Genomic DNA, 25,718 nt, shown 5'->3' on the forward strand with positions numbered 1-25,718 from the left:
GCTTGAAGCTTTTTTTTTTTTTTTTTTGAGATGGAGTCTCGCTTTGTTGCCCAGGCTGGAGTGCAATGGTGCGATCTCGGCTGACTGCAAACTCTGCATCCCAGGTTCAAGCCATTCTCCTGCCTCAGCCTCCCGAGTAGCTGGGACTACAGGCCCCTGCCACCACACCTGGCTACTTTTTTGTATTTTTAGTAGAGATGGGGTTTCACTATGTCGGCCAGGCTGGTCTCGAGCTCCTGACCTCGTGATCCGCCTGCCTCGGCCTCCCAAAGTGCTGGGATTACAGGCATGAGCCACTGTGCCCAGTCAGCTTTTTTTTTTTTTTTTTTTTTTCCAATTATGTTGTAAGGAAAGGGGAATTGAGTCAATGTTATCTTAAAATGACACTCTACAGCAGCTTGAGGAAATACTTGAATTTACTGTCTCTGTTTTAAGTGGAATTGGGAAAGAAATTGATTCCAGAGTCCATACAGACAAAAGCTAGTAAATACCATTTAGGGACGCATTTCAGGCTCAGTATCCACATTATCTCTGATCTTTGTGACAATCTTATATGGATTTGTTAACTGACTGGGATTATTAACTGGCCTATTTTATGAAAGAAGAAGCTGAGGCTCTGAGAGATTGATCAATAGAGACAAAGCCACCCTGCTATCAAGGGCTGAACACAGGTTTCAAGCCCAACTCTGCCTATTTCCAAAGCCCATGCTCTTGCAGTGGTGAATGGAGTTAGAACAACTAAGAATGCCTTGAGAATGATCCTGTCCTCGGATGCCCTAGAGAGCTAACAGAGGGGCAGACCTGCTGGTCCAATCCGAATTCACAACATCCTGAAGAGAAGCCAGGTGTCAGCCGCATTCTTCTTGACCAGTCACTGCTAGAATGTTACAAAGCCAGGCATGCAAATAACTTTCCCCTTACCTGGAGATAGAAAAGAATGCTAAGTCAGCCGGGCATGGTGGTTCATGCCTGTAATCCCAGAACTTTGGGAGGCCGAGGCAGGCAGATCACATGAGGTCAGGAGTTCGAGACCAGCCTGGCCAACATGGTGAAACCCCGTCTGTATTAAAATACAAAATTAGCTAGGCATGGTGGTGCATGCCTGTAGTCCCAGCTACCCGGGAGGCTGAGGGAGGAGAATCACTGGAACCCAGGAGGCAGAGGTTGCAGTGAGCCGAGATTGTGCCACTGTACTCCAGCCTGGGTGACAGAGCGAGACTCCATCTCCAAAAAAAAAAAAAAAAAAAAGACTGCTGAATCAATATAAATACATGGGAAAATCAATTTTAAGAGGAGCCTATCATTTCTGATTTTATATATAGGCTCAGCCAATAGTAAAGTAAAATGTCTTCATTCTCTAATTAACCTTATTCTGTATGTATTTTTTCCTTTTAAATATTTATTGTACTTTTTAATTAATTAATTTATTTATTTTGAGATGGAGTCTCTCTCTGTCACCCAGGCTGGAGTGCAGTGGCTCAATCTTGGCTCACTGCAACCTCTGCCTCCCAGAGTAGCTGGGATTATAGGCATGCACCACCACGCCTGGCTAATTTTTATATTTTTAGTAGACATGGGGTTTCACCATGTTGGCAAAGCTGGTCTCAAACTCCTGACCTCAAGTGGTCCACCCACCTCAGCTTTCCATAGTGCTCAGATTACAGGCATGAGCCACTGTGCCCGGCCTTTATTGTACTTTATATATGATGAGCTAGTCCTTTTAAAGTACCTTTTCTTCTAAAATCTTTTGTTTCTGAGTCTTTTTTTCTTTTCTTTTCTTTTTTTTTTGAGACAGGGTCTCACTCTGTCACCCAGGGTGGAGTGCAGTGGTGTAAGTAGCTGGGACTACAGGCGTGTGCCACCATACCCAGCTAATTTTTGTGTTTTTTATGGAGACAAGGTTTCACCATGTTGGCCAGGCTGGTCTTGAACTCCTGACCTCAAGTGATCTACCCGCCTCGACCTCCCAACAGTGGTGGGATTACAGGTGTGAGCCACCACACCTGGCCTCTTTTCTGAGTCTTAACACTGTTTTTGCATTTCCAGGTTTTCAAAGAACCACCCAGTACTTTCATCAACAAACCAACATGCCAGGAGAGCTCAGCAATATCAACACTAAAACCCTGGAAGGTTTATGTGGCTAGCCCTGGGCTACCAGTGCGTGAGCCAATGAATATGATCCTCTCCAGGAAATAAGTCTCAAAACCTCAAGTTATACATCTATGTGCCACTTTGGACAGTTGGTTGCTAAACATACTTAATCATAAGGCCATCTATGAACATTTCTGCACTATCATGACTTTGGCATCATTATATTCTAGAGAAAAGCCCTGCAAAGGGTAAATTTTTGAGATAGAATAAATAGGAAAGAACATTAATTACTTTCTGAATTTAGCTTAAAGCTGTAACAGAATCAGCAGTTTGGAAAGCCAACTTTTCCTGCTGACATGTGTCAGACACTATGCTGGGCACTGGAGACTCAGAAGCCACTTTGTCAAGATGAAACACTGTGTTTCCTTGCAGAGCAAACTCTCCTGCCTCCCCCCAAGAGGGGTTCCTCCATGGACGAAACTAGATAGGAGGACTTGGAGGGCTGGTGTTTACATTGTACTTTTTGTTTTTCAGAACACTTCACAAGGGTCTGTGAAGGAGAGAAGGCACATCTGGCATTTGAGGAAACAGACACAGAAAATTTAAATGACTAATTCAGAGTCCAAAAGCAAATTTGTGACAACAAACAGGCCTAGAACCTGGGTCTCAATTTCAAGTTGTATTCTTCTCACACTACTGTACTGTTTTCAAATTAGGTAGCTCTAATTATGGTTAAAGAAATATAAATCTACCTTATGGGAACCCAATATTAAAACAGACATAAAATAAAGTATGACAAAATGGGGAAGAAGAGAGGAAAGGGCAAGAAGTATGAACTATTTGCATTTAAAAATATTTCTCACTTTACATAAAATAGATTTATTTTCATACAGATTATCTTAGAAATGCATCCATTTCTTTTTTTTTCTTTGAAATACTTTCATTATATTTTCTTGTGGTAAAAAACACGTAACATTAAATGTACTACCTTTTTTTTTTTAAGACATGAAGTCTCACTGTGTTGCCCAGGCTGAAGTGCAGTGGCTATTCACAGGCATGATCATAGTTCACTACAGTATTTTTTTTTTTTTTTTTTTTTTGAGACAGAGTCTCGCTCTGTTGCCCAGGCTAGAGGGCAGTGACGTGATCTCGGCTCACTGCAACCTTCACCCCCAGGGTTCAAGCGATTCTCCTGCCTCAGCCTCGTGAGTAACTGGGATTACAGGCACCCTCAACCACCGCCCAGCTAATTTTTTGTATTTTTAGTAGAGACGGGGTTTCACCATGTTGGCCAGGCTGGTCTCACACTCCTGACCTCAGGTGATCCACCTGCCTCAGCCTCTCAAAGTGCTGGGATTACAGGTGTGAGCCACTGTGCCTGGCTTACAGTCTTGAACTCCTAGGATCAAGTGATCCTCCCATCTCAGCCCCCTGAATAGTTGGGACTATAGGCACGTGCCACTGCACCAGCCTCAAAATGTACCGTCTTAACCATTTTTAAGTGTATAGTTTCATAGTTTAAGTACATTCACATTGTTGTACACAGATCTCTAGAACTTTTTCATCTCGCAAGAGTGGAACTCTATACCCACTAAACAGGAATTCCCTCTCCCCTTAGCTCTTGGTTACTCTAACCCTAACCTTCATACTTTCTGTTTCTATGATTTTCATGACTTTAGATACTTCATGTGAATGGAATCCTATGGTACTTGTCCTTTGGTGACCGGCTTAATTCTCTTAGCATAATGTCCTCAAGGTTCATTCATGTTGCAGCATGTGACAGGATTTCCTTCTTTTTAAGGCTGCTTAATATTCCATTGTGTGTAGACACTGCATTTTCTATTTTTTTTTTTTTTTGAGATGGAGTCTCGCTCTGTCGCCCAGGCTGGAGTACAGTGGCGTGATCTCGGCTCGCTGCAAACTCTGCCCTCTGCCTCCCAGGTTCACACCATTCTCCTGCCTCAGCCTCCCGAGTAGCTGGGACTACAGGTGCCCGCCACCATGCCCGGCTAACTTCTTGTATTTTTAGTAGAGATGGGGTTTCACCGCGTTAGCCAGGATGGTCTTGATCTCCTGACCTCATGATCCGCCCGCCTCAGCCTCCCAAAGTGCTGGGATTACAGGCGTGAGCCACCGCACTCGGCCACATTTTCTTTATCCATTCATCTGTGGATGGACATTTGGGTTGCTTCCACCTCTGCAAGGTTTGGCTTTGAATTCTTCTGGGCATATACCCAGAAGTGGACTTGTTGTATGATATGGTGAACATATTTTAAATGTTCTAAGGAACTGCCATACTGTTTTCCACTGTGACTGCACCATTTCACATTCCCACCAACAGTATACAAGGGTTCTAACTTTGCATCCTTGCCACCACTTGTTATTTTCGGTTCTCCTGATAGTGGCCATCCTGATGGATGTGAGGTGATAGTCTATTGAGGTTGTGATTTGCATTTTCCTAATGATTAGTAATGTTGAACATTTTTTCATGTGCTTATTGGCCATTCATATATCTTCTTTGGAGAAATGTCTATTCAAGTTTGTTGCCCATTTCTTCACTGGGTTATTTGGTTATGTTTTTGTTGTTATTGAGTTGTAGAAGTTCCTAATATACCCTGCACATTAATCTCTTATCAGATATATGGTTTACAATTACTTTCTCCTGTAGGCTGCCTTTTCATTCAGTTGACTGATTCCTTTGACTCACAGATGTTTTTAAGTTTGATGTCCCATTTGTCTATTTTTTCTTTCATTGCCTATGCCTTTGGTATCATATCCAAGAAATCATGGCCAAATCCAATGTCCTGAAGCTTTTCTCCTATGTTTTCTTCTGGAAGTTTAATAATTGAAGATCTTACATTAGGTCTTTGATAACTGAAGATCTTGCATTTAGGTCTTTAGATCTTACATGAAGGGCTTACATGTTGGCCATTTTGGCTTACTTTCTGTATATGATGTAAGATAATGTTCCAACTTTTGCATGTGGATATCCAGTTTTCTTAACACTAGTTGTTGAAGAGAATGTTCTTTCCCCATTTTGTAGTCTTGGCGTTATTGTCAAAAATTATTTGTCCAGATGCAAGGGTTTATTTCTGGCTCTCTCTTCTGCTCGCTTGGTCTATTGATGTGGTTTGGCTCTGTGTCTCCACCCAAATCTCATCTTGAATTGTAATCCCCACATGTCGAGGGAGGGACCTGTAATCTCCACGTGTCAAGGGAGGGAGGTGATTGGGTTCATGGGGGTGATTCCCCCGTGCTGTTCCTCTGATAGTGAGTTCTCACAAAATCTGATGGTTTTATAAGGGGCTCTTCCCCCTTCTCTCTCTTCTGTCTCCTGCCACCTTGTGAAGAAGGTCCCTGCTTCCCCTTTGCCTTCCACCATGATTGTGAGTTTCCTGAGGCCTCGCCAGCCATGTGGAACTGTAAGTCAATTAAATGTTCTTTGTTTATAAAGAAAGCCTATACCCAGTCTTGGGTGGTTTTTTGTTTGTTTTTGTTTTTTTTTTTGAGACGGAGTCTCGCTCACTCTGTTGCCAGGCTGGAGTGCAATGGTGCGATCTTGGCTCACTGCAACCTCTGCCTCCCGGGTTCAAGTGATTCTCCTGCCTCAGCCTCCCGAGTAGCTGGGATTACAGGCGCCCGCCACCACGCCCGGCTAATTTTTGTATTTTTAGTAGAGACGGAGTTTCACCATGTTGACCAGCCTGGTCTTGAACTCCTGACTTTAGGTGATCCACCCACCTCAGCCTCCCAAAGTGCTGGGATTACAGGCGTGAGCCACTGTGCCCAGCCTCGGGTAGTTTATATTTAATCTCAGGTAGTATCTTTATAGCAGTGTGAGAATGAACTAATGCATCTATCTTTATGCCAGTACCACACCTTCTTAATTACTGTTCTTTGTAGTTATAAAATCAGGAAGTGTGGGGCTTCCAACTTTGTTCTTCTTTTTCAAGATTGTTTTGGCTACTTAGGGCCCCTGGAGACTCCCTGGGAATTTTAGGATGATTTTTTTTTCTAAGAAATGCATCTGTTTTTTAAATGGAGTTAATACTGTAAGTCCTATCACCTTTCTCCTCCCTTTCAGAAACTCTGTGATGCTTATTCATTAGTGTCTATATAGCTAGTTGTACAAACAAAAACCTCTGGCACCCAAGATACATTTTCCATGACAACCATGGAATTTTTAGTCATGTATTGATCAAAAAAATTTACATAGTTCCATAAGATTATCTCTAAACTGCATGCATGCCAAGGATTGTGTGAAGAGCATAGTTAAAACCACATGTGAAAGTTCTATTATGGTAAATAGCTTTCACAGGAATGGCTCATTGTCAAATATTAGTGGTGAGATATTTATTGTGAGGCTTCTAAAGTGAATCCACATGTAGGTCCTTGTAAAAAATATGTATTTAAACAGTATTCCTCCAAAATAATAAAATAAATCCTTCACCTTAAACAACAACCTATTAATTTTTCTACAATATCATCTGACCTGATTTCCCCAATAAGAGTGTGAACTCTGGAGCCAGACTGTCTGGGATCAAATCCAGCTCTGCTAGTAACTATGAGAACTTGGGCAAGTTCCTTAACCTCCTGATGTTTCATATGTGTCGTCTGCAACATTGAAATGAGCTACCTTTTCACGTTGTGAGGATTGAGTGCTAAATCCATGCTAGCTTTTTTTTTTTTTTTTTTTTTTTTGAGATGGAGTCTTGCCCTGTTGCCCAGGCTGGAGTGCAGTGGTGCCATCTCGGCTCACTGCAACCTCCGCCTCCCAGGTTCAAGCGATTCTCCTGCCTCACCCTCCCGAGTAGCTGGGATTACAGGTATATGCCACCACGCCCAACTAATTTTTGTATTTTTAGTAGAGACGGGGTTTCACATATTGACCAGGCTGGTCTCGAACTCCTGAGCTCAGGTGATCCGCCCACCTCTGCCTCCCAAAGTGCTGGGATTACAGGCGTGAGCCACCGCGCCCGGCCCCATGTTAGCTTTTATCATCATGACGATGATAATCCCTGTGTATTATTTTTTGTTCAGATGAGAAATTTATTTACTACTAAAATGTATTCCCTATTCCACTGAAAACAATTTAAAATTTAAGTTTAGGGATTCATTTCAGGCTTAGCAATCAAGGGAAACCATTTATTTAGTCATTCAGAGTCCTAATCTACACTCCCAGGGTTTCTAGTGGAGAAACCCAATGTTTCCCACTGCCAGAGCAGCACTCTTGCCACAGGGGAATCTCTAGAAAGGAGACAGCACGTGGTGGAGGAGCAAGGGCCAGAGAGCCCGCCAGACCCGGGCTCATATCTGGGTTCTACCCTTTCTTGGCTGAGTAAAACCAGGAAAGTTACTTTGTGTGTTGGTCAAGAATATGTCTAAAATTTTGTTGTTTTTTAGAGATAGGATCTTGCTGTGGTTGCCCAGGCTGGAGTACAGTGACGCGATCACAGCTCACTGCTGCCTTGAATTCCTTGGGCTCAAACAATCCTCCCATCTCAGCCTCCCAAATAGCTAGTACTACATGTGTGTGCTGCCACACCTGGCTTTTAAGGTTTTTGTTTTTGTTTTTAATTAAACTTTTATTTTGAGATAATTGTAAACATCCAGTTGTAAGTAATCACACACAGAGGGCCAGGCATAGTCTCATGCCTGTAATTGCAGCATTTTGGGAGGCTGAGGCAGGCAGATCATCTGAGGTCAGGAATTTGAGACCAGCCTGGCCAACATGGTGAATGGTGAGACTCTGTCTCTACTAAAGACACAAAAATTAGTCAGGTGTGGTGATGTGCCTCTGTAGTCCCAGCTACTAGGGAGGCTGAGGCAGGAGATTGCTTGAACCTGGGAGGCAGAGGTTGCTGTGAGCTGAGATCACACCACTGCACTCCAGCCTGGGGTACAGTCAGAGACTTTGTTTCGAAAAACAAAAAACAACAACAAAAAAGGAAATCACACATAGAGATCTTGTATACTATTTACCCAGTTTCCCCTAGTAATAACATCTTGCAAGACTGGAGTACAGTATTATACCTGGATATTCACATTGATAAAGTCAAGATATAGAACCATTCCCTCACAAGCATACCACATGGTGCCCTGTCCCCCATCCCTGACCCCTGGCTATTGAAGAAGTCTTTCTGTAGGTATGTGTGTTTTTTCTCTTGGGTAAATACCAAGAATTGAAATGGCTAGATTGTATGGTGAATAGATACTTAACTTTCTAAGGTACTGCTATATGCTTTTTCAAAATTGCTGTGTCATTTAGCATTCCCATCAACAACATATGAGAGTTTCAGTTGCTCCACATCCTTGCAAGCACTTGGTACTGTCAACCTTTATTTAAAAAAAAAATATGGTAAATACACATAATATGAAATTTGCCATCTTTACCATTTTTAAGTGTATGGTTCAGTGGTATTAAATGCTTTCGCATTATTGTGCAACCAATGCTATCCATCTCCAGATCTCTTATCACCTTGCAAAACTAAGTCTCTGTACCCATTAAAGAAAATTCTCCATTCTCCTGACCCCTGGGAACCAGCATTCTATTTTCTGTGTCTATGAATTTGACTACTATAGGCACCTCTGGTAAGTAGCATCATACAGTATTTGTCCTTTTGTCACTGGCTTATTTCATTTAGCCTAATGTCCTCTAGGTCAACTGTGTTAGTCCAAGGTGTACACAGGTAGCATATGATTTCCTTATTTTTTAAGAGTGCAAAATATTCCATTGCATTTACATACAACATTTTCTTTATCCATTCATTTTCCATTGGACACTTGGGTTGCTTCCACCCAAGCTTCCACCCATTTTGATTAATGCTGCTATAAACACAAGTGTACAAATGTCTTTGCAACCCTGCTTTCAATTCTTTTGGGTATATACCTGAAGTAGGATTGCTGGATCATATGGTAATTCCATTTTTAATTTTTAAAGGAACTGCTGCTGTTTTATGCAGCAGCTGCACCATTTTGCATTCCCACCAAAAGTGTATACAAGGATTCTAATTCCCGCACATCTTCACCAACATTTGTTTTCTGTTTGTTTTGATAGTAGCCATCCTAGTGGGTGTGAATTGGTATCTCAATGTGGTTTTCATTTGTATTCTGGGATCTTAGTTGACAACTGCAGAAGTCTCTTCAGCTTGTTTAAGCAGAAAGGGATTTATTCAAGGATATTAAATAGCTTGAGGAATCTCCAGAAGGGTCAGAAAGCCAGATCTGGAGACTACACAGCTAGAAACAATAACAAAACTGTTCTGCAGGACTGCCTCAGCCAGACTTTAGAGCTGCCACTGCTGCTGCTGGCACTATACTTGGCTCTGCTAATGCTGGATGGTATACACACGACTCTGCATCATTCCTACCCACAAAGGCCAGACTCCTCTCCACCATCCAAGCCAGAACAATGGTTCAGGACAGCACGTGCTTCCTTGTGCTGCTCGCTTTCAGACTGAGACTTGCGTGCGTAAGTCTGGTTGGAGGAACCTGCACCCTAGTGCTGCTAGGTGCTGGGAAAGGGAGTTGGGCTTCTTCTTTGGAGATACGAGAGTCACAAGGTGGGAAATTACTCTAATATTGGAAGGGTCTTCAAAGACAAACATAAAGCATGAGAAAAATCTGCTGTATTTTTCTATTCTACTTATAAATGGGGATAATTATAGCTGCCTCACTGACTCATTTTGAAGATGAGATGAGAGCTGTCATGTAAAATGTTTAACACAGTGCCTGGCCCAGAGCAGGTGCCAATAATGTTGTTTTTCTCTTTTCTCTCAATAAAATGTAAGCATCACTTCCTGATGTGACATAGGCTATTAGTGTAGGCAGCTGTATAATACAATTTTAGGAACCTCAAGGAAGCTCTATGACCCCCCTAATACTCTATCTAACACAAAATTCCATGTTATTACTTTAGCTTCTGATCTTTAGAAGTTGCAAAGCCACAATTCACAATTCAAGATGAGATCTGGTTGGGGATACAACCAAACCATATCAAGGTTGTGAAATCCTGGAGGAGATCTGGACTTTAAGGAATTTAAATGGACATTGTTATTCACTGTGGGTTTTCAGAAACCACAAACTGAGAAGTAATTATGGACTTGAAAGTTTGACCCAGAGTCAGTGCTCTATGTAGATCATTTACATGTCAAATGGCCAGGATGCCCTGGCACCCTGGCAGGTGCTCCATGATCAACAGAAATCTCTGGATTCTCTTGTGTCTTTTATTCATTGCAAGATAATCATGGTGAGGTAACTAATCCAGGAAGACTTAGCTTTAAGTAACATGACCAGGATAAAGTCAGATACCCAAAACCAAATGTCACATTTACAGTGTGCTAAATCTTACACTTAGCAAAATTACTGAGGAAAGAACATGTAGTTGAATATCATGATGATTTAATGAACCATTTCACTCAAATGCGGTGAGTGGTTTTGCTTTTTTTAAGCTTCACCAAGTGGTTGTTTATGGTATACAGGACATCTGGTGTTTTTAGCAGTCCAGCATCCATTTGAAGGGAGCATTTATCTGATAACCAGTTAAGCTGAATACATTTTCACATATTTATTGATTACTTGGATGCTATCTTTTGTGGACTGCCTGCTTGAAATCTTTTGCTCCTTTTTCTACCAGGTTGTCCACCTTTTTCTTATTGATTGTAGCTTTTAATGTCTTCTGAGAGATCTTTTGTGGCTATATGTAATACAAGTCTCTTTTTCCATTCTGTGGCTTGTCTTCATTTTTATAAAATGGAAGATTTTCTCTACTCATCTTGAGTACAGAATCTTAATTTTAATGATGATGCCTATTTTACCAACTTTTTTTTTTTTTTTTTTTTTTTTTGAGATGGAGTCTCACTCTTGTTGCCCAGGCTGGAGTGCAGTGGCGCGATCTTGGCTCACTGCAACCTCCACCTCCCAGGTTCAAGCAATTCTCCTGCCTCAGCCTCCTGAATAGCTGGGATTACCGGTGCCCACCACCATGCCCAGCTAATTTTTGTAGTTTTAGTAGAGACGGGGTTTCACCATGTTGGCCAGGCTGGTCTTGAACTCCTGACCTCAAGTGATCTGCCCACCTCGGCCTCCCAAAGTGCTGGGATTACAGGTGTGAGCCGCCATACCAACATTTTTATAGTCAAAACTTAATGTTCTGTTCAAAAAAATCTTTGCAGACCTCAAGTTCATGAAGATATTTTCTTTTAAAAATGCTATAATTGGTATCTCAATGTGGTTTTGATTTGCATTTCTCTAATGACCAGTGATGATGAGCTTTTTTTCATGTTTGTTGGCTGCATAAATGTCTTTTTTGAGAACTGTCTGTTCCTATCCTTTGCCCACTTTTTAATGGGGTTGTTTTTTTCTTGTTAATTTAACTTCTTTGTAGATTCTGGATATTAGCCCTTTGTCAGATGGATAGATTGCAATAATTTTCTCCCATTCTGTAGATTGCCTGTTCACTCTGATGGTAGTTTCTTTTGCTGTGCAGAAGCTCTTTAGTTTAATTGGATCCCGTTTGTCAGTTTTGGCTTCTGTTGCCATTGCCCTTGGTGTTTTAGTCATGAAGTCTTTGCCCACTCCTATGTCCTGAATGGTAATGCCTAGGTTTTCTTCTAGGGTTTTTATGGTTTTAGGTCTTACATTTAAGTCTTTAATCCATCTTCAGTTAATTTTTGTATAAGGTGTAAGGAAGGGATCCACTTTCAGCTCTCTGCATATGGCTAGCCAGTTTTCCTAACACCATTTATTAAATAGGGAATGCTTTCCCCATCTCACACCAGTTAGAATGGCAATCATTAAAAAATCAGGAAACAACAGATGCTGGAGAGGATGTGGAGAAAAAGGAACACTTTTACACTGTTGGTGGGAGTGTAAATTAGTTCAACCGTTGTGGAAGTCAGTGTGGTGAATCCTCAAGGATCTAGAACCAGAAATACCATTTGACCCAGCAATCCCATTACTGAATATATACCCAAAAGAATCAGAAAAGAAATTTAAAAGCCCCATGCTACGTCCACCAATATGTGACATACTGAAAGGACAGTTAAAGAATGAAAACATACCTATGCCCTTAGTGAACTTCTTGGTGAAAAATAAATAAGTCAACTTTTTTTGTTTTTCTTGAGTTACTGCTATGAGCAGGAAACTAATCCACATTATGTCCTTTAATCCTCCTAACAACCAATGAAGGGGCCATTATTTCCAATCAACAGATAAAAAGATGGAGGCCTAGATAGGTTGAATAAGTTGTCTAAGGTAAGTGCTAAGTGGTTTGGCTAGTAAGTAACAATTGAATGTTACACTGAAATGTACAATCCATATGTACTATAGAAATTCTGAGAGACAGAAAACGATTTGGATTTGGATTAAGTGGTCAGAGCTGTCATAGAAAAGTTATGGCTTGAACTGAGTATCATTAAGGTAAAGGATTTAAGGTTTGATAAAATAAATCAGAACTGTAGGATGGAAGAGCCATTATGAGCCCAGCAGTGAAACTGGAGTGATCATGGCCTGTATGTGCCAGTATCCCAGGGTGCTTGGCAGAATAGTGGGAGAGAAGGCTGTAGAGGAGGCTTAGCCAAAGAAAAGAAGTTTGATGAAACTGCTTTTTCTCACAAGACCTTAAGGGATTTACTTCACCTAGCTTTTTGTCCCCAGCTACTTTTGCCTCCTTCCACATGATGCATACATTAGCTACACTCAATTGGTATTTATTGAATGCCTACTGTGTACAAAGTACAGTGTAAGAAACTGGCTTTGTCACACTGTTCTGGTCATGCAGGGGTTCATGCTTTTATTTAAAGTTACGTTTTTCTTTAACATGAAAAAAATCAAATGTATGCATGCACATAAAGAATCAAATAGACCTGTAAAAGTTTGTTATCACAAAGCATGCCCTTCCATCTCTCTCCCCAAAAACAACTTTTCATTATTTTGGCAGATTATATTATCCCCACGTCACGAAATAATGTTCTTGTTTAAAAAACCCTCCTGGCCAGGCGCAGTGGCTCACACCTGTAATCCCAGCACTTTGGGAGGCTGAGGCGGGTGGATCACAAAGTCAGGAGATCGAGACCATCCTGGCTAACATGGTGAAACCCCATCTCTACTAAAAATACAAAAAAATTAGCTGGGCATGGTGGCGGGTGCCTGTAGTCCCAGCTACTCAGGAGGCTGAGGCAGGAGAATGGCGTGAACCTGGGAGGCGGAGCTTGCAGTGAGCCGAGATCGTGCCACTGCACTCCAGCCTGGGCGACAGAACAAGACTCCCGTCTCAAAAAAAAACAAAAAACAAACAAACAAAAAAAAACCCAAACCCTCCTAAGTGAAATTTTGTATCCTTTAACCAACATCTCCCCATCCCCAAACTAAGATCCCCCAGCACAGCTCCAGGCCCTGGTAACCACACTTCTACTCTCTACTTCCATGAGTTCTGCTTTTTCGGATTCCACATGTCAGTGAAATCATGTGGTATTTGTTGGTCAGTGCCTTGCTTATTTCACTTAACATGATGTCCTCTAGGTTTATCCATGTAGTCACAAATGATAGGATTTCCTTCTCTTTTTCAAGGCTGAATGGTATTCCATTGTGTATGTATACCACATTTTTTTTTTTTATCTGTTCATCCACTGATGGACACTTAGGTTGATTTATTTGGTTACTGTGAATAATGCCGTGATGAACTTGGGTGCGCAGGTAACTCTTCAACATACTAATTTCATTTCCTTTGGACACATACCCAGTAGTGGGATTGCTGGATCACAGAGTTCTATTTTTAATTTTTTTTGAGGAACCTCCATACTGTTTTCCTTAATTGCTGCACTAATTTATATTCCTACCAACAGTGTGCAAGGGTTTCCTTCTCCAGCATTTATTTTTTTTAGACAGTGCCTTGATCTGGTGTCTAAGCAGGAGTACAGTGGTGCAATCATAGCTCACTGCAGCCTCTAACTCCCAGGCTCAAAGGATCCTCCCACTTCAGCCCCCCAAGTAGCTGGGACTGCAGGCATGCCCACCACACCCAGGTAATTTTTCTTAATTTTTTTTTTTTTTTTAAAATAGAGACAGGGTCTTGCTATGTTTGCCCAGGCTGGTCTCGAATTCCTGGCCTCAAGCGATCCTCCCGCCTCAGCCCCACAAAGTGCTGGGATTACAGGCATATGCCACCACAGATAGCCTCTTTGATCTTTTTGATAATAACAGTGTGAGGTGATATCTCATTAATTTCCCTGATTGGTGACACTGAGTATTTTTTCGTATATCTGTTGGCCATTTGTTTTTTTTTTAGATGGAGTCTTGCTCTGTTGCAAGGCTGGAGTGCAGTGGCACAATCTTGGCTTACTGTAACCTCTGCCTCCCAGGTTGAAGCGATCCTCCTGCCTCAGCCTCCCGAGTAGCTGGGACTACAGGCGTGTGGCCATCACACCCAGCTAATTTGTTTGTATTTTTAGTAGAGACGGCGTTTCACCATGTTGGCCACGATGGTCTCAATCTCTTGATGTCGTGATCCACCCGCCTCGGCCTCCCAAAGTGCTGGGATTACAGGCGTGAGCCACAGCGCCTGGCCCTGTTGGCTATTTGTATGTCTTCTTTTGAGAAATGTCTATTCAGGTCCTTTGCTTTTTTTTTTTTTTTTTTTTTTTTTGGAGACAGGGTCTTCATGCTCTATTGCCCAGGCTTCAGTGCAGTGGCACAGTCAGAGCTCACTGAACCTCGAACTCCTGGGCTCAAGTGATTCTCCTACCTCAGACTCCTGGGTAGCTAGGACTGCATGTGTGCACCATCTCACCCAACTAATTAAAAAATTTTCTGTAGAGATGGGGTATTGCTATGTTGCCCAGGCTGGTCTCAACAGATCCTTCTGCCTTGGCCTTCCAAAGTGTTGTGATTACATGTGTGAGCCATGCAACCTGGCCTTGCCATTTTAAAATTGGGATGTTTCCTTGCTATGAGTTATTTCACTATGTATTTTGGATGTTAACCCCTTAAGAGATGTATGGTTTGCAAATATTTTCTCCCACTCTGTTGATTGTTTCCTTTGCTGTGCAGATTGCAGATTTTTAGTTTGATGTAATCCCTTGATTTTCAATTTCTAGGTATTATCCACTGATTTCCTACTGTGGAAAATGAGAATTTGATAACTTTTCTAACTTCCACAATACCATGTCCTCTCCCAATATAGTTGCTGTAATTTTGATTAGATGAATATTTTGTTAACATTATTATGCCATTCATCCACTGGTCATAATTTTTCTTTTTTGCCCATTTTGCTTTCCTGGAGTTAACTGCCAGTTTTTTGTTTGGCTTGGTTAGTTTTTCTCCAGAATCACTGTCATCTCTGATTGAACCCTGGAGCCTTGAAAAGCATCTCCTCCACCCACCTTCTGATTCCAGCCAGTATCAGTGGACAGTCCCATGGGAACTGAAGACCCATTTCCTACTCTTTCAGCTTTCTGTCTCAGGGTCTTGACACTTAAGGAGCCTACTGTGCCCATGTGCAAACTGCCCCATGTGCAAGGAGATAATGCCCTTGGCAGCAACTTGATGAGTGAAAAATGACAGTGTAGAGTTAAATGCTCCAGCCACTTGTCTTTCAGGAGGCAATTCGGGGAGCTATATCACATAGCTTCTTTGACGACCTGGTGGAATCAAGCTCCCACTGTCTACACAGAAATGACCTCAATAATACACCATGTTTTATATTGACTTTCCCCTTTCTCCTTCGCCATATCACAAGTCCCTCACTCCTAGTTTCTGGGATCTCTAAAATAAACTAACCCACGTTCTTGACTCACGCTTTGTTTCAGGAGGAATCTCTTACTTTGCTGGTTGTCTCACTCTTAAGATACTGAGATACATTGGATATTTTATTAATCTTTCTAAAAACGTGTGGCCAGGATCTTCTGATATGCTTCAATATACTCTCTATGCCTGGTGTAGTGGTCATCCTTGGATATTCCATCCTCATCATCTGGGGATTTCTTTCATTTCTCTCCTGTGCTAAATCCCATTTCCTGCATCCTATGTCATTTTGTTTGGTTTATGCCCTTTTTATGAAGCACATCCTTTAGTAGCTTCTTGAGAAAGGATATATAGGAGGCAAATTTTTTTATACTCTTCATTTGACTTTTATGTTACATTTAGTCAGATACAGAATTTTAGGTTGGAAATTTCTTTCAGAAGTTTGAAGGCATTGCTTCTGTTGAAATTTAAAGCTATTCAGGGCTGGATGCAGTGGCTCACGCCTGCAATCCGAGCACTTTGGGAGACTGAGGTGGGCAGACTGCTTCAGCTCAGGAGTTTGAGACCAGCCTGGGCAACATGGTGAAACCCTATAAAAAATACAAAAAAAATGTAGCTGGGCATGGTGGTGGGTGCCTGTAGTCCCAGCTAATCAGGAGGTTGAGGCAGGAGGATGGCTTGAGCCTGGGAGGCAGAGGTTGCAGTGAGTTGAGACTGTGCCACTGCACTCCAGCTTGGGTGACAGAGCAAGACCCTGTCTCAAAAAATAAAAATAAAGGTATCCTGAGTCTTATTCCTTGCTATCTGACCTGACCTTTTTCTCTGGAAATGTAGATCTTCTTTTTGACTCCAGTGTCCTTGAAATTTCATAATGATGTGCTTTGGTAAAGGTCTTTTTCATCCACTGTGTTCTTTCAATCTAGAATCTGATATTCTTTAATACTGGAAAAATTATTGAAACACTCTAATGGTTTCTTCTGTTTTCTTTTTGGAACTCTGGGAGATTACATATTAGACCTCCTGGGCTGTCAATTTTCTTAACTTTTTTCAACATTTCCATTTAAAAAAATTTTTTGAGAAATTTCAACTTTATATTCTAAGCCATCTAGTTGAATTATTCAGCTATGCTATCATATTATTTTCTAAGAGCTCTTTTTGTTTTTTTTGAAACCCAATTTTTTAAAAGTACGCTCCCCTTGACTCATGGTTGCAACATCCTTCTGAAAATAGTTTTTCTTTTGATGTTCTCCTTACCCTTCATAGCCTGTTTCCTCTGTTTTCCCCAGACTGTTTTTTCTTTTTCATTTATTTGTAATCCTTGGTTGTTTGCTCATTTTTAAGAGCACAGGACTAAAAGACTAACTGCAAGGTCTAGACACAATGCGTGGGATGGTGGGATTGCCAACTATGATTTTCACTGTAGTGTTATCTAGCTGGGCAGTTTAGCCGGGACATGTCTGACATCAAGATCTTAATGAGGTCTTTTCACTTGCATTGGGCAGATTTCACAGAGAAGATCTTCAGTATTCCACTGTGGGATGGTAAAGATCTGGCTGCCAGGATTCAGTAAGAAAAGGAGGGTGCTGGCTTTCTTATCCATCATGTAAATGTCCCCTGTTTTGAGGATGGTCCCCCTGTCATCTACCGTATCCCGTATTCTTAACATAGCCAAAATAAACAGCCACACGCTTACTGAAATCATATCATATGTGCATTTTTAAAGAATAAATAACTTTATATTCCATTTGTATAACATTTTATTGTTTGCGTATTGCACAGTGAAAAGAACAGAGTCAGAAGACTCATGGTCAGGCTCAACTACTAACCTGCTGTGTAAATTGGGTGGGTCTCTTAACCTTGCTAAACCCTTATTTCCTCATCTGAAAAATAGAGATAATACTTATTTTACAGAATTGCTAAATACTGAATGAGATACTTATACTGTTTTCCTCTTAAGTAATTAGTCAAAATAATTATAGAGTTTGCTATTGCTAACCCCTTGTTCATCATCTCAATGCTGTTCTCAATAAATGCATTAAGACAACAGGTACCAATGTAACACTTTAATTTTGAATATTAACAATAGCAAAAGAAAAACAAACTCAAAAATAACCCTACCCTTTATTATTTTTAGAATACTGGCTTTTAAATACTTATTGATACTATCCCATCAGGAATTCAATTCATTTAAAGATTTTTTTTTTCTTAAACTACTCAAAATGAATACCTACATATGTGAAAAACCCAAGATTACATGTGTAATTACTTTATAGTTTCCTCTCTGGCATAGTATAAGTAAAATACATATGGGCAATTAAATACTTCCCCCTGCTACATTAGGGATGATAATATATATGAAGATTAATTCTTTATGCATTATCCCTAATGTAAAGAAAAATCACAGGTATTTTATACTGCTTGTCAAGAATACATACACATGGTAGACACACCTAGACATACACACCCCTTCTAAGAATATTTCAACTATCATCAATATCTTCTGTATGATCCCTTACAACTATCTGTAGTTGAAAACATAAGACTCCCTTTTAAGGTAATTCTGTATGAAACTGTATTATAAAATACTTTTGTTAAGCAAAATTGCATGTGTGTGTTGAACCCCCAACACTCAAAGTACTTCACTACTCTTAAAAGATAAACAAAATTCTTATACATTATAAAAAAATTTAAGCTGCTCTGCAACCCTCCTTTGCTAAAAGTTAGATACATTACACCACTCCAGCAAGAGATTAATAAATAAGGATTAAATATTCTATTTTACAAAAACATACAGAATGGCCAATATAAAAGTGAAAACCTTGCTTGAGAATTTATCAAATTATGTTCATTAAGAAGGAATAAGACATGGTATAAAATGATCACTAAATTTACCTCTCTTAAGATAATCACGAGTTATCTAAAAACACCATGGCACCCTTGTTACAAACATTATTTTTTTTTTTTAAAAAAGACTGTGTTTCCTGGAACTAGAGGACTATTTGTCTCATAGCTTTTATTAAGCAAACTTGATATAACCACCACACAGTGGCAAGAGATAGACTAGCTGTTTCCAGCTGCAGAAAATATTGAATTCTACCCTAAAGTACAGATCATTTGCAATATAACCCATAACAGTTAAAGCAAATCATAGTGCAGTTTGTATTGAATTTCCTTATTTTTCCTTTCAATGGAGTATATTCATTTTCCTGTCATTTGAGATCAGTTTCTGTTGCTTAGTAACTATTTTCATGTCCAGCCAAGATGTAGAGATTGCTGTGTGCAGTAGGATTTTCTGTTGGCCTACTTTCCAAAACGACAACCCTGTAATTAAACCAAAACAAAGGGCTTAAGAGTAACTACAGATTTCATACATCAAATACTAACATCAAACTAGGAAAGAATATCATTGTTCACATTTCAGTAAGATTACATAAGGATCACAGATGCACAATCAAATTCAGCTTTACATTTTACAGCTTTAAAACACAATAAGAATTGATGAATATAAAATATTGAAGACATTTTGGGATAGTCTCATTATCTTATTCCAACTAAAAAATCTGGGCTAGGTGTGGTGGCTCACACCTGTAATCCCAGAACTTTGGGAGTCTGAGGCAGGGGGATCGCTTGAGCCCAGGAGTTTGAGACCAGCTTGAGCAAGATGGCAAGACCCCAACTCTACAAAAAAATAAAATAATTAGCTGGGTGTGGAAGCCTGCGCCTGTAGTCCCAGCTACTCGGGACGCTGAGGTGGGAGGGTCCCTTGAGCCAGGGAGTTTGAGGATGCAGGAAACTGTGATTGTGCTACTGCACTTCAGCCTGGGTGAGAGAGCGAGACCCCTCCTCAAACAAAAAACAACGAACAAAATTTGCTTACTCATTTATGCCAACAAAAGGTATAATATAATACTTTAGGGATTTACACTAACAGGAAGAGGATGGAGGAAGAGCCAAGAGAATAAAATAGGACTCTAAGAGACACTCGTCCAAACTGTTCTTCAAGGTATTTGAAATAGCTTTTTAAAAATAGTATGAAATGGGGCCCCTCTCCCTAGTTGCTGGAACAAAAGTGGAGAAGGAGTTCAATCCAAGGACTGATAGGGGAAAAAAAAAAAAAAAAAAAAATCAAGTGCTATTCCAAACATTTTAGTTGTGGGGAAGAGAGTTTGAGAACAAAATAAAAAATAATATACCCACACAGAGAAAAAAGTTTCTAGAGGAGGAATGGGAGAAAAAAACTGCACATAACACTTATTTTTCTAGTGTATGAATTTTCTATAATTAGCATGTTATTACTTTAATAATGAAAACATTTTTAAAAAATCATAGATACTTTATATTACGCATTACAGAAAAGTAGAAAGGGAAAATATAATTACTTATAATCCAACTGCCCAGAGTTAACCGCTATTAAAATTTTGACATGCTTAGTTTTTTTTTCCTAGACACAAATATCTATACTTAAGCAACAAAATATTTTTTTTATTTTTTTTATTTTTAGATGGAGTTTTGCTCTTGTCGCCCAGGCTGGAGTGCAATGGCGTGATCTCGGCACACTGCAACCTCCGCAACCTGGGTTCAAGCAATTCTCCTGCCTCAGCCTCCCGAGTAGCTGGGATTAAAGGCATGCACCATCAAGCCTGGCTTATTTTTTTGTATTTTTAGCAGAGACGGGGTTTCTGCATGTTGGTCAGGCTGGTCTCGAACTCCTGACCTCAGGTGATCCGCCTGCCTCGGCCTTCCGAAGTCCTGGGATTACAGGCATGAGTTACCGCACCCGGCAACAAAATAAATTTTTAACCACTTGTAAAGATAAAACAAAAACTCTGTTTAGATATGTATCTTAAAATCAAGGAGATGCCCATGTAAGAAGACAAGCAGAGCAAGGCAATAGTCTGAAGGAAGTAGTTTTTTTAGAGTAAATAGTGATAGAGTGGACAGAGAATACAAACAGGGAAGGGAAAAGTGATGGACAAAGCTCTGGGCAGAGTAGGTAGAAAGAAACAAGGAACCGAGAGAAACGGCCTCTGATGCCAACCCTCTACCAAGCTGAATTCTCTCACACTTGGTCTCATTAAAGGATTATCTATACCAGGATCAATGGATGATCCACAATTCTTTTTTTTTTTTTTTAGACAGAGTCTTGCTCTGTCGCCCAGGCTGAAGTGCAGTGGTGCGATCTTGGCTCACTGCAACCTCTGCCTCCTGGGTTCAAGCAATTCTCCTGCTTCAACCTTCCGAGTAGCTGGGATTACAGGGACACACCACCACACCTGGCTACTTTTTGTATTTTTAGTAGAGACAGCTGATTCACCTGCCTCGGCCTCCCAAAGTGCTGGAATTACGGGCGTGAGCCACCGCGCCCGGCCCACAATTCTTTTCTCAGCCCTTCCTGGAGAAGCAAAGAGCCTCTCATTTTAGTTCTAGAGTCATTTACCAGATGATCCTCAAATTCTCATTTTGTTGGCTGGACGACTTACTAAGTTGCCATGCTTTGTGCGCTTACCTTTTCTATTCACTAAGGTAGTCATCATTTTTTGAAAATTCCTGTTCGCCTATAAAACTCTCTTCAAAATTTTTATGGAGTTATAACTCCATTTCCCCCTCCTTCCTCAAGTATCTAAAACTTAAGCAATGTGAACCCGAAGACCAGAGGTTCCCAATCCTTGTCTCAGGACTAATGCATACCACTATAGCCAATTTTGCTTTAGTAACAACTTTTGGTGGGAAAAGAGGAAGGAATGGGTATTTTATTAGTTATAGAGGTAGGCAGTTGAGCGACAGAGTGAGACCGTCTTAAAAAAAAAAAAGAAAAAAAGAAGTAGGCAGTAGATTTTGGAAATCAAAAGCTACAGCTACTACATTTTTTTCATAAGAAGACAGTTTTGCAACTTGTCTTTTATTTGGGGTATAAAGAGACCACATAATTCTTTTTAACTTAGATTAACTTTAGCAACTGAATCAGGCATTTCCTAATATAAAAGCAAATATCATCAAGAGGTACATATCCCTAATAGTTAATGGAAGGCAGCACACCATGAAGAAATGAAGACAAACGGGCCTGAAATAGCTCTCATGGTACTAGGGACATCAACATCTGTATCAACACATTTTGTCTCAGTTGAATATAACTGTCTCTAGAATAACAATCATCACACTGACAAAAGATTGCTTAGTTAACTTATTAAAATATTACTAATTCTCTCAGTAAAGACACAGAGAAATTTATCTAAGTCAATGAGCTTCTAAGAGTTTTGTTTGAAACAATTACAGACTGACAGTATAATTAAGAGTACGATCTTTGAACTCCTTTGGTAATTACATTAATACAACCAAACTATTACCTGTCTGATCCTAATAAGCGGAAAACTCTTGTTTCATCTGAAATCTCCTGGGTAACCTAGGAAAGAAAAATACCTATCAGCAACATCTTACTCCCCATATTGCCTTAATATAATTTAAAATTAATTTAGAGCAATTATTAACACAATAAATATTTTTTGGTAGACTTAATTCCTCAAATAAAAGAAATTTTAGTAAGTTTTTTGATTGCATATTATTAGAAATGAACCCACATTTATGGACCATCTAGTATGGGTCAGGCACTCTACTTAGAACTCTTTGTGATATGCATTATAATTCTCTTATCACTGAAGAAGAAACTAAGACTCCAAGAGGTTAAATAAGTTGTTCAATCTCATATAATGCGTAGACTCAAGCCTTGAATACAGGTTTGTTGGACTGCAGAGCTCCTTTGGGGGCCAAGGCTTGAGGTCAGGAGTTGAGACCAGCCTGGGAAACACAGTGAGACCCTGTCTCTACAAAAATATTAAAAAATTTTAGCTGGGCACAGTGGTGGATGCCTGTAGTCCTAGCTGCTCAGAAAGCTGAAGTAGGAGGATCGCTTGAGCCCAGGAGTTCAAGGATACAGTGAACTATGATTGCACCACTGCATTCCAGCTTGGGCAACAGAGCAAGACCCTGTATACTCTGTTTTCCACAAAGCTGCAGAGGGTGCTCAGCCATGTGCAGGTACTATCCCAAAGTGCCCGCAGTTTGTATACCTGCGGGCAGGCCTTAAACAACATGGGATAGCAGTTGCTGCATAAATGCTCAAGCCTTGTCATCTACAAATGAGTCAATTCTGAGGTGTATTTTATCCCATTCCTCAGTGGTCCCTACTGGATTAAGCCCCAGTTGCTCTTAGTGGGAACTAGCTTATTAATGTGTTCTTTATTGGCTTTTTGCCCCTCTTTATTCTCCATTCCTCATTCCATCACTTGTCTTCTGGAATCTATTCCCAAATACACTATCTGTATCTGAGTCCTTGTCTTAGGGTCTATTTTTAGAGGAACCCACACTAAGATAGTGTAGATATAAAATAAGTTAAAAAAAAAAAAAGTCTGGTATCAAGGAGTTTGCAGTCTACCTGGGAAAACAGAATTAATAAGCTTGAATCAGAAAATACATTAGGTGTTATACTAGTTGGAGCTGATTTTTCAGAGTATTAAGTTCAGAGATGTTCTAATCATTGTGCCTGGAATGACTATTACTTTATGAAAGAGGTCAAGACTTTAGCTAGGCCCAAGTTGAAGGAGAAGAACATAAGCTGAAAAAAAGATAATCAAGATGAGTTAAAAATAGGCCGGGTGTGGGGCTCACACCTGTAATCCCGGCACTTTGGGAGGCCAAGGCAGGTGGATCATGTGAGGTCAGAAGTTCGAGACCAGCCTGGCCAACACAGTGAAATCCCGTCTCTACTAAAAATACAAAAATTAGCTGGGTGTGTTGGTGCATGCCTGTAATCCCAGCTACTCAGGAGGCTGAGGCAGGAGAATCGCTTGAACCCAGGAGGTGGAGGTTGCACTGAGCTGAGATTGTGCCACTGCACTCCAGCCTGGGCGACAGTGTGAGACTCCATCTCAAAAAAAAAAAAAAAAAGAGTTAAAAATAGATATTTAGGAAATGGAATCAATATTTGATACAGTAAGAAACAAGGACCTTCTGTAGATTTCTAACCATAGGAGTGACAAAATGAAAATAGCATTTAAGAATAATTAACCACATGATAATATGTAGGCCTGTAGGTTTCATCACGTGCAAGGACTTGGTGACATTTGGTGACATGTGTCAGTAACTAGATAAACTTATATATTCAAAGACAGCTGATTTATGTTATTTCCTCCTGGAAGCATTCTAATTCTGCACTCATATAAGAGGTAGGAATATTCATTTATATATAAGTAAGAGTGTGGATAAAACTAAAGGTAAATGCAAACAGAAGAAGTTTTTGAGCTTTAAGTAAGTTCACAAATTTGTTAGGCCATAGTTAGAAGAATCACACAAGTATTCACGTAAATGTGAAATGTCTCTGTTAGTATTATCTTAGCTAGTAGGACTCATTCCTCAAGTTGGAGGCCCAAATCCCATCTCCTGCATGAAATGTAATTATCTCAGCTAGAAGTGATTTAAAGAGACCCTTCAAATCCAGACTCTTCCACTTCACTAGTTATATAACTCTGGGCAAGTTACTTAACCACTCTGTAGCTGTAAAAATGGCAATATGAATAGTATCTACCTCTACTGGATTATTTTGAGCCTGAAATAAGCAAATATTTGTAAAGTGCCTGGAACACAGTAGGTATTATTTAGAGTTCGATATTATTTACAATAATAGTGTCTTGAACATAGTTGGTACTCAATAGTTACTAAACGAGTCAATTTTCTTAGATTTCCCTTATTCTTATGCTCCACTATGTATTAATTTAGATTTTAAAATATATTTAAAAAGAAGCCAGATATTTATAGATTATGGAAAACACTTATCAAATTTAGAAAAGTTTTACAAGCTTAGCAACCATATTTACAAATTACAAATTAGATAAATGAAATTGTGTGAACTTATATTTCACAATTCCTGGTGGCCACTGAGAATTTTGAACTATGATACAAAAGTGAACATAGTTGAAGGGAAAATACTGGCTTTTTTGTTCTACCAGTTCATAGCATTAAAAGCACTAAACACCGTAATGTAGGTTCAGAGAGGAAATGCATAAAATGAGTGCTTTGACATTTAAAATTGTTAGTGGGAGTCAGTGGAGGTAATCTGAGAAGGCTTACCTCATCTGACTTGAAGCTTTTACCCTGCATCCCATGTTTCCAGAAAGCCAACACACTGTCTTGAAGGCATACTAAAAATGATAAGGGAGAAGTGAAACTAATATAAACCACAGAGCATTTCACTATAAATTTTCCCTACTTTTAATAAATAATATAAGCCTATTCAAGTGTCTAGTGCAAGATTCCACTGTCTAGACCACGATTTCCCAACATTTTTGTGGCTAAGACATACCTAAGTTCAAGTAATTTACTGAGGTAGGGTTATGCAAGTCTTCAAAGATACATATATATAAAAGCCGTTCATTTAAACATGAACTAACTTCTGATAAGGTGGATGTTGGCATATTCGTTTCTTTCATACAGTGTATCTCGTCGTAAATGAATAAAATCATAAAAACATATATAACTGGGTTTTTGCATTAAAAGCATTGTTGTTGTTTAAATACTGTTACATATTCAGAAGTAGCTTTAAACAAGCATTTTTTATTTATGTTCACATTTTCCCTGTAACAAAAGAAATTTTAAAAAACAAACCTGGCTGGGCGCAGTGGCTCATCCCTGTAATCTCAGCACTTTGGGAGGCCGAGGTGGGTGGATCACCTGAGGTCAGGAGATGGAGACCAGCCTGACCAGTATGGTGAAACCCCGTCTCTACAAAAATGCAAAAATTAGCCAGGTGTGGTGGCCTGCGCCTGTAGCCCCAGCTACTCAGGATGCTGAAACAGGAGAATTGCTTGAACCCCAGAGGTGGAGGCTGCAGTGAGCCG

General features: G+C 40.0%; 1 protein-coding gene across 6 annotated transcripts in view; it reads right to left on the reverse strand.

The window, feature by feature from the left end:
• Positions 1-17,524: 17,524 nt before the first annotated feature.
• The window catches only part of MAP4K5 (mitogen-activated protein kinase kinase kinase kinase 5), a 111,987-nt gene continuing 103,793 nt past the window's right edge, over positions 17,525-25,718 (reverse strand). For 5 of the 6 annotated variants that reach the window (XM_054530655.2, XM_063715841.1, XM_054530654.2 and 2 more), the window contains 3 exons: positions 24,952-25,022; positions 22,176-22,231; positions 17,525-19,152 (listed from right to left, as the gene is read on the reverse strand). In XM_054530655.2, coding sequence (XP_054386630.1) covers positions 19,065-19,152; positions 22,176-22,231; positions 24,952-25,022 — 215 coding nt within the window. In that variant the 3' untranslated portion in view covers positions 17,525-19,064. The remainder of the gene's footprint in view (positions 19,153-22,175; positions 22,232-24,951; positions 25,023-25,718) is intronic. The other variant, XM_054530656.2, reaches the window with a different exon arrangement.

The sequence above is a fragment of the Pongo abelii genome, chromosome 15 (genome assembly GCF_028885655.2).
Source record: "Pongo abelii isolate AG06213 chromosome 15, NHGRI_mPonAbe1-v2.0_pri, whole genome shotgun sequence".
Lineage (NCBI taxonomy): Eukaryota > Metazoa > Chordata > Mammalia > Primates > Hominidae > Pongo > Pongo abelii.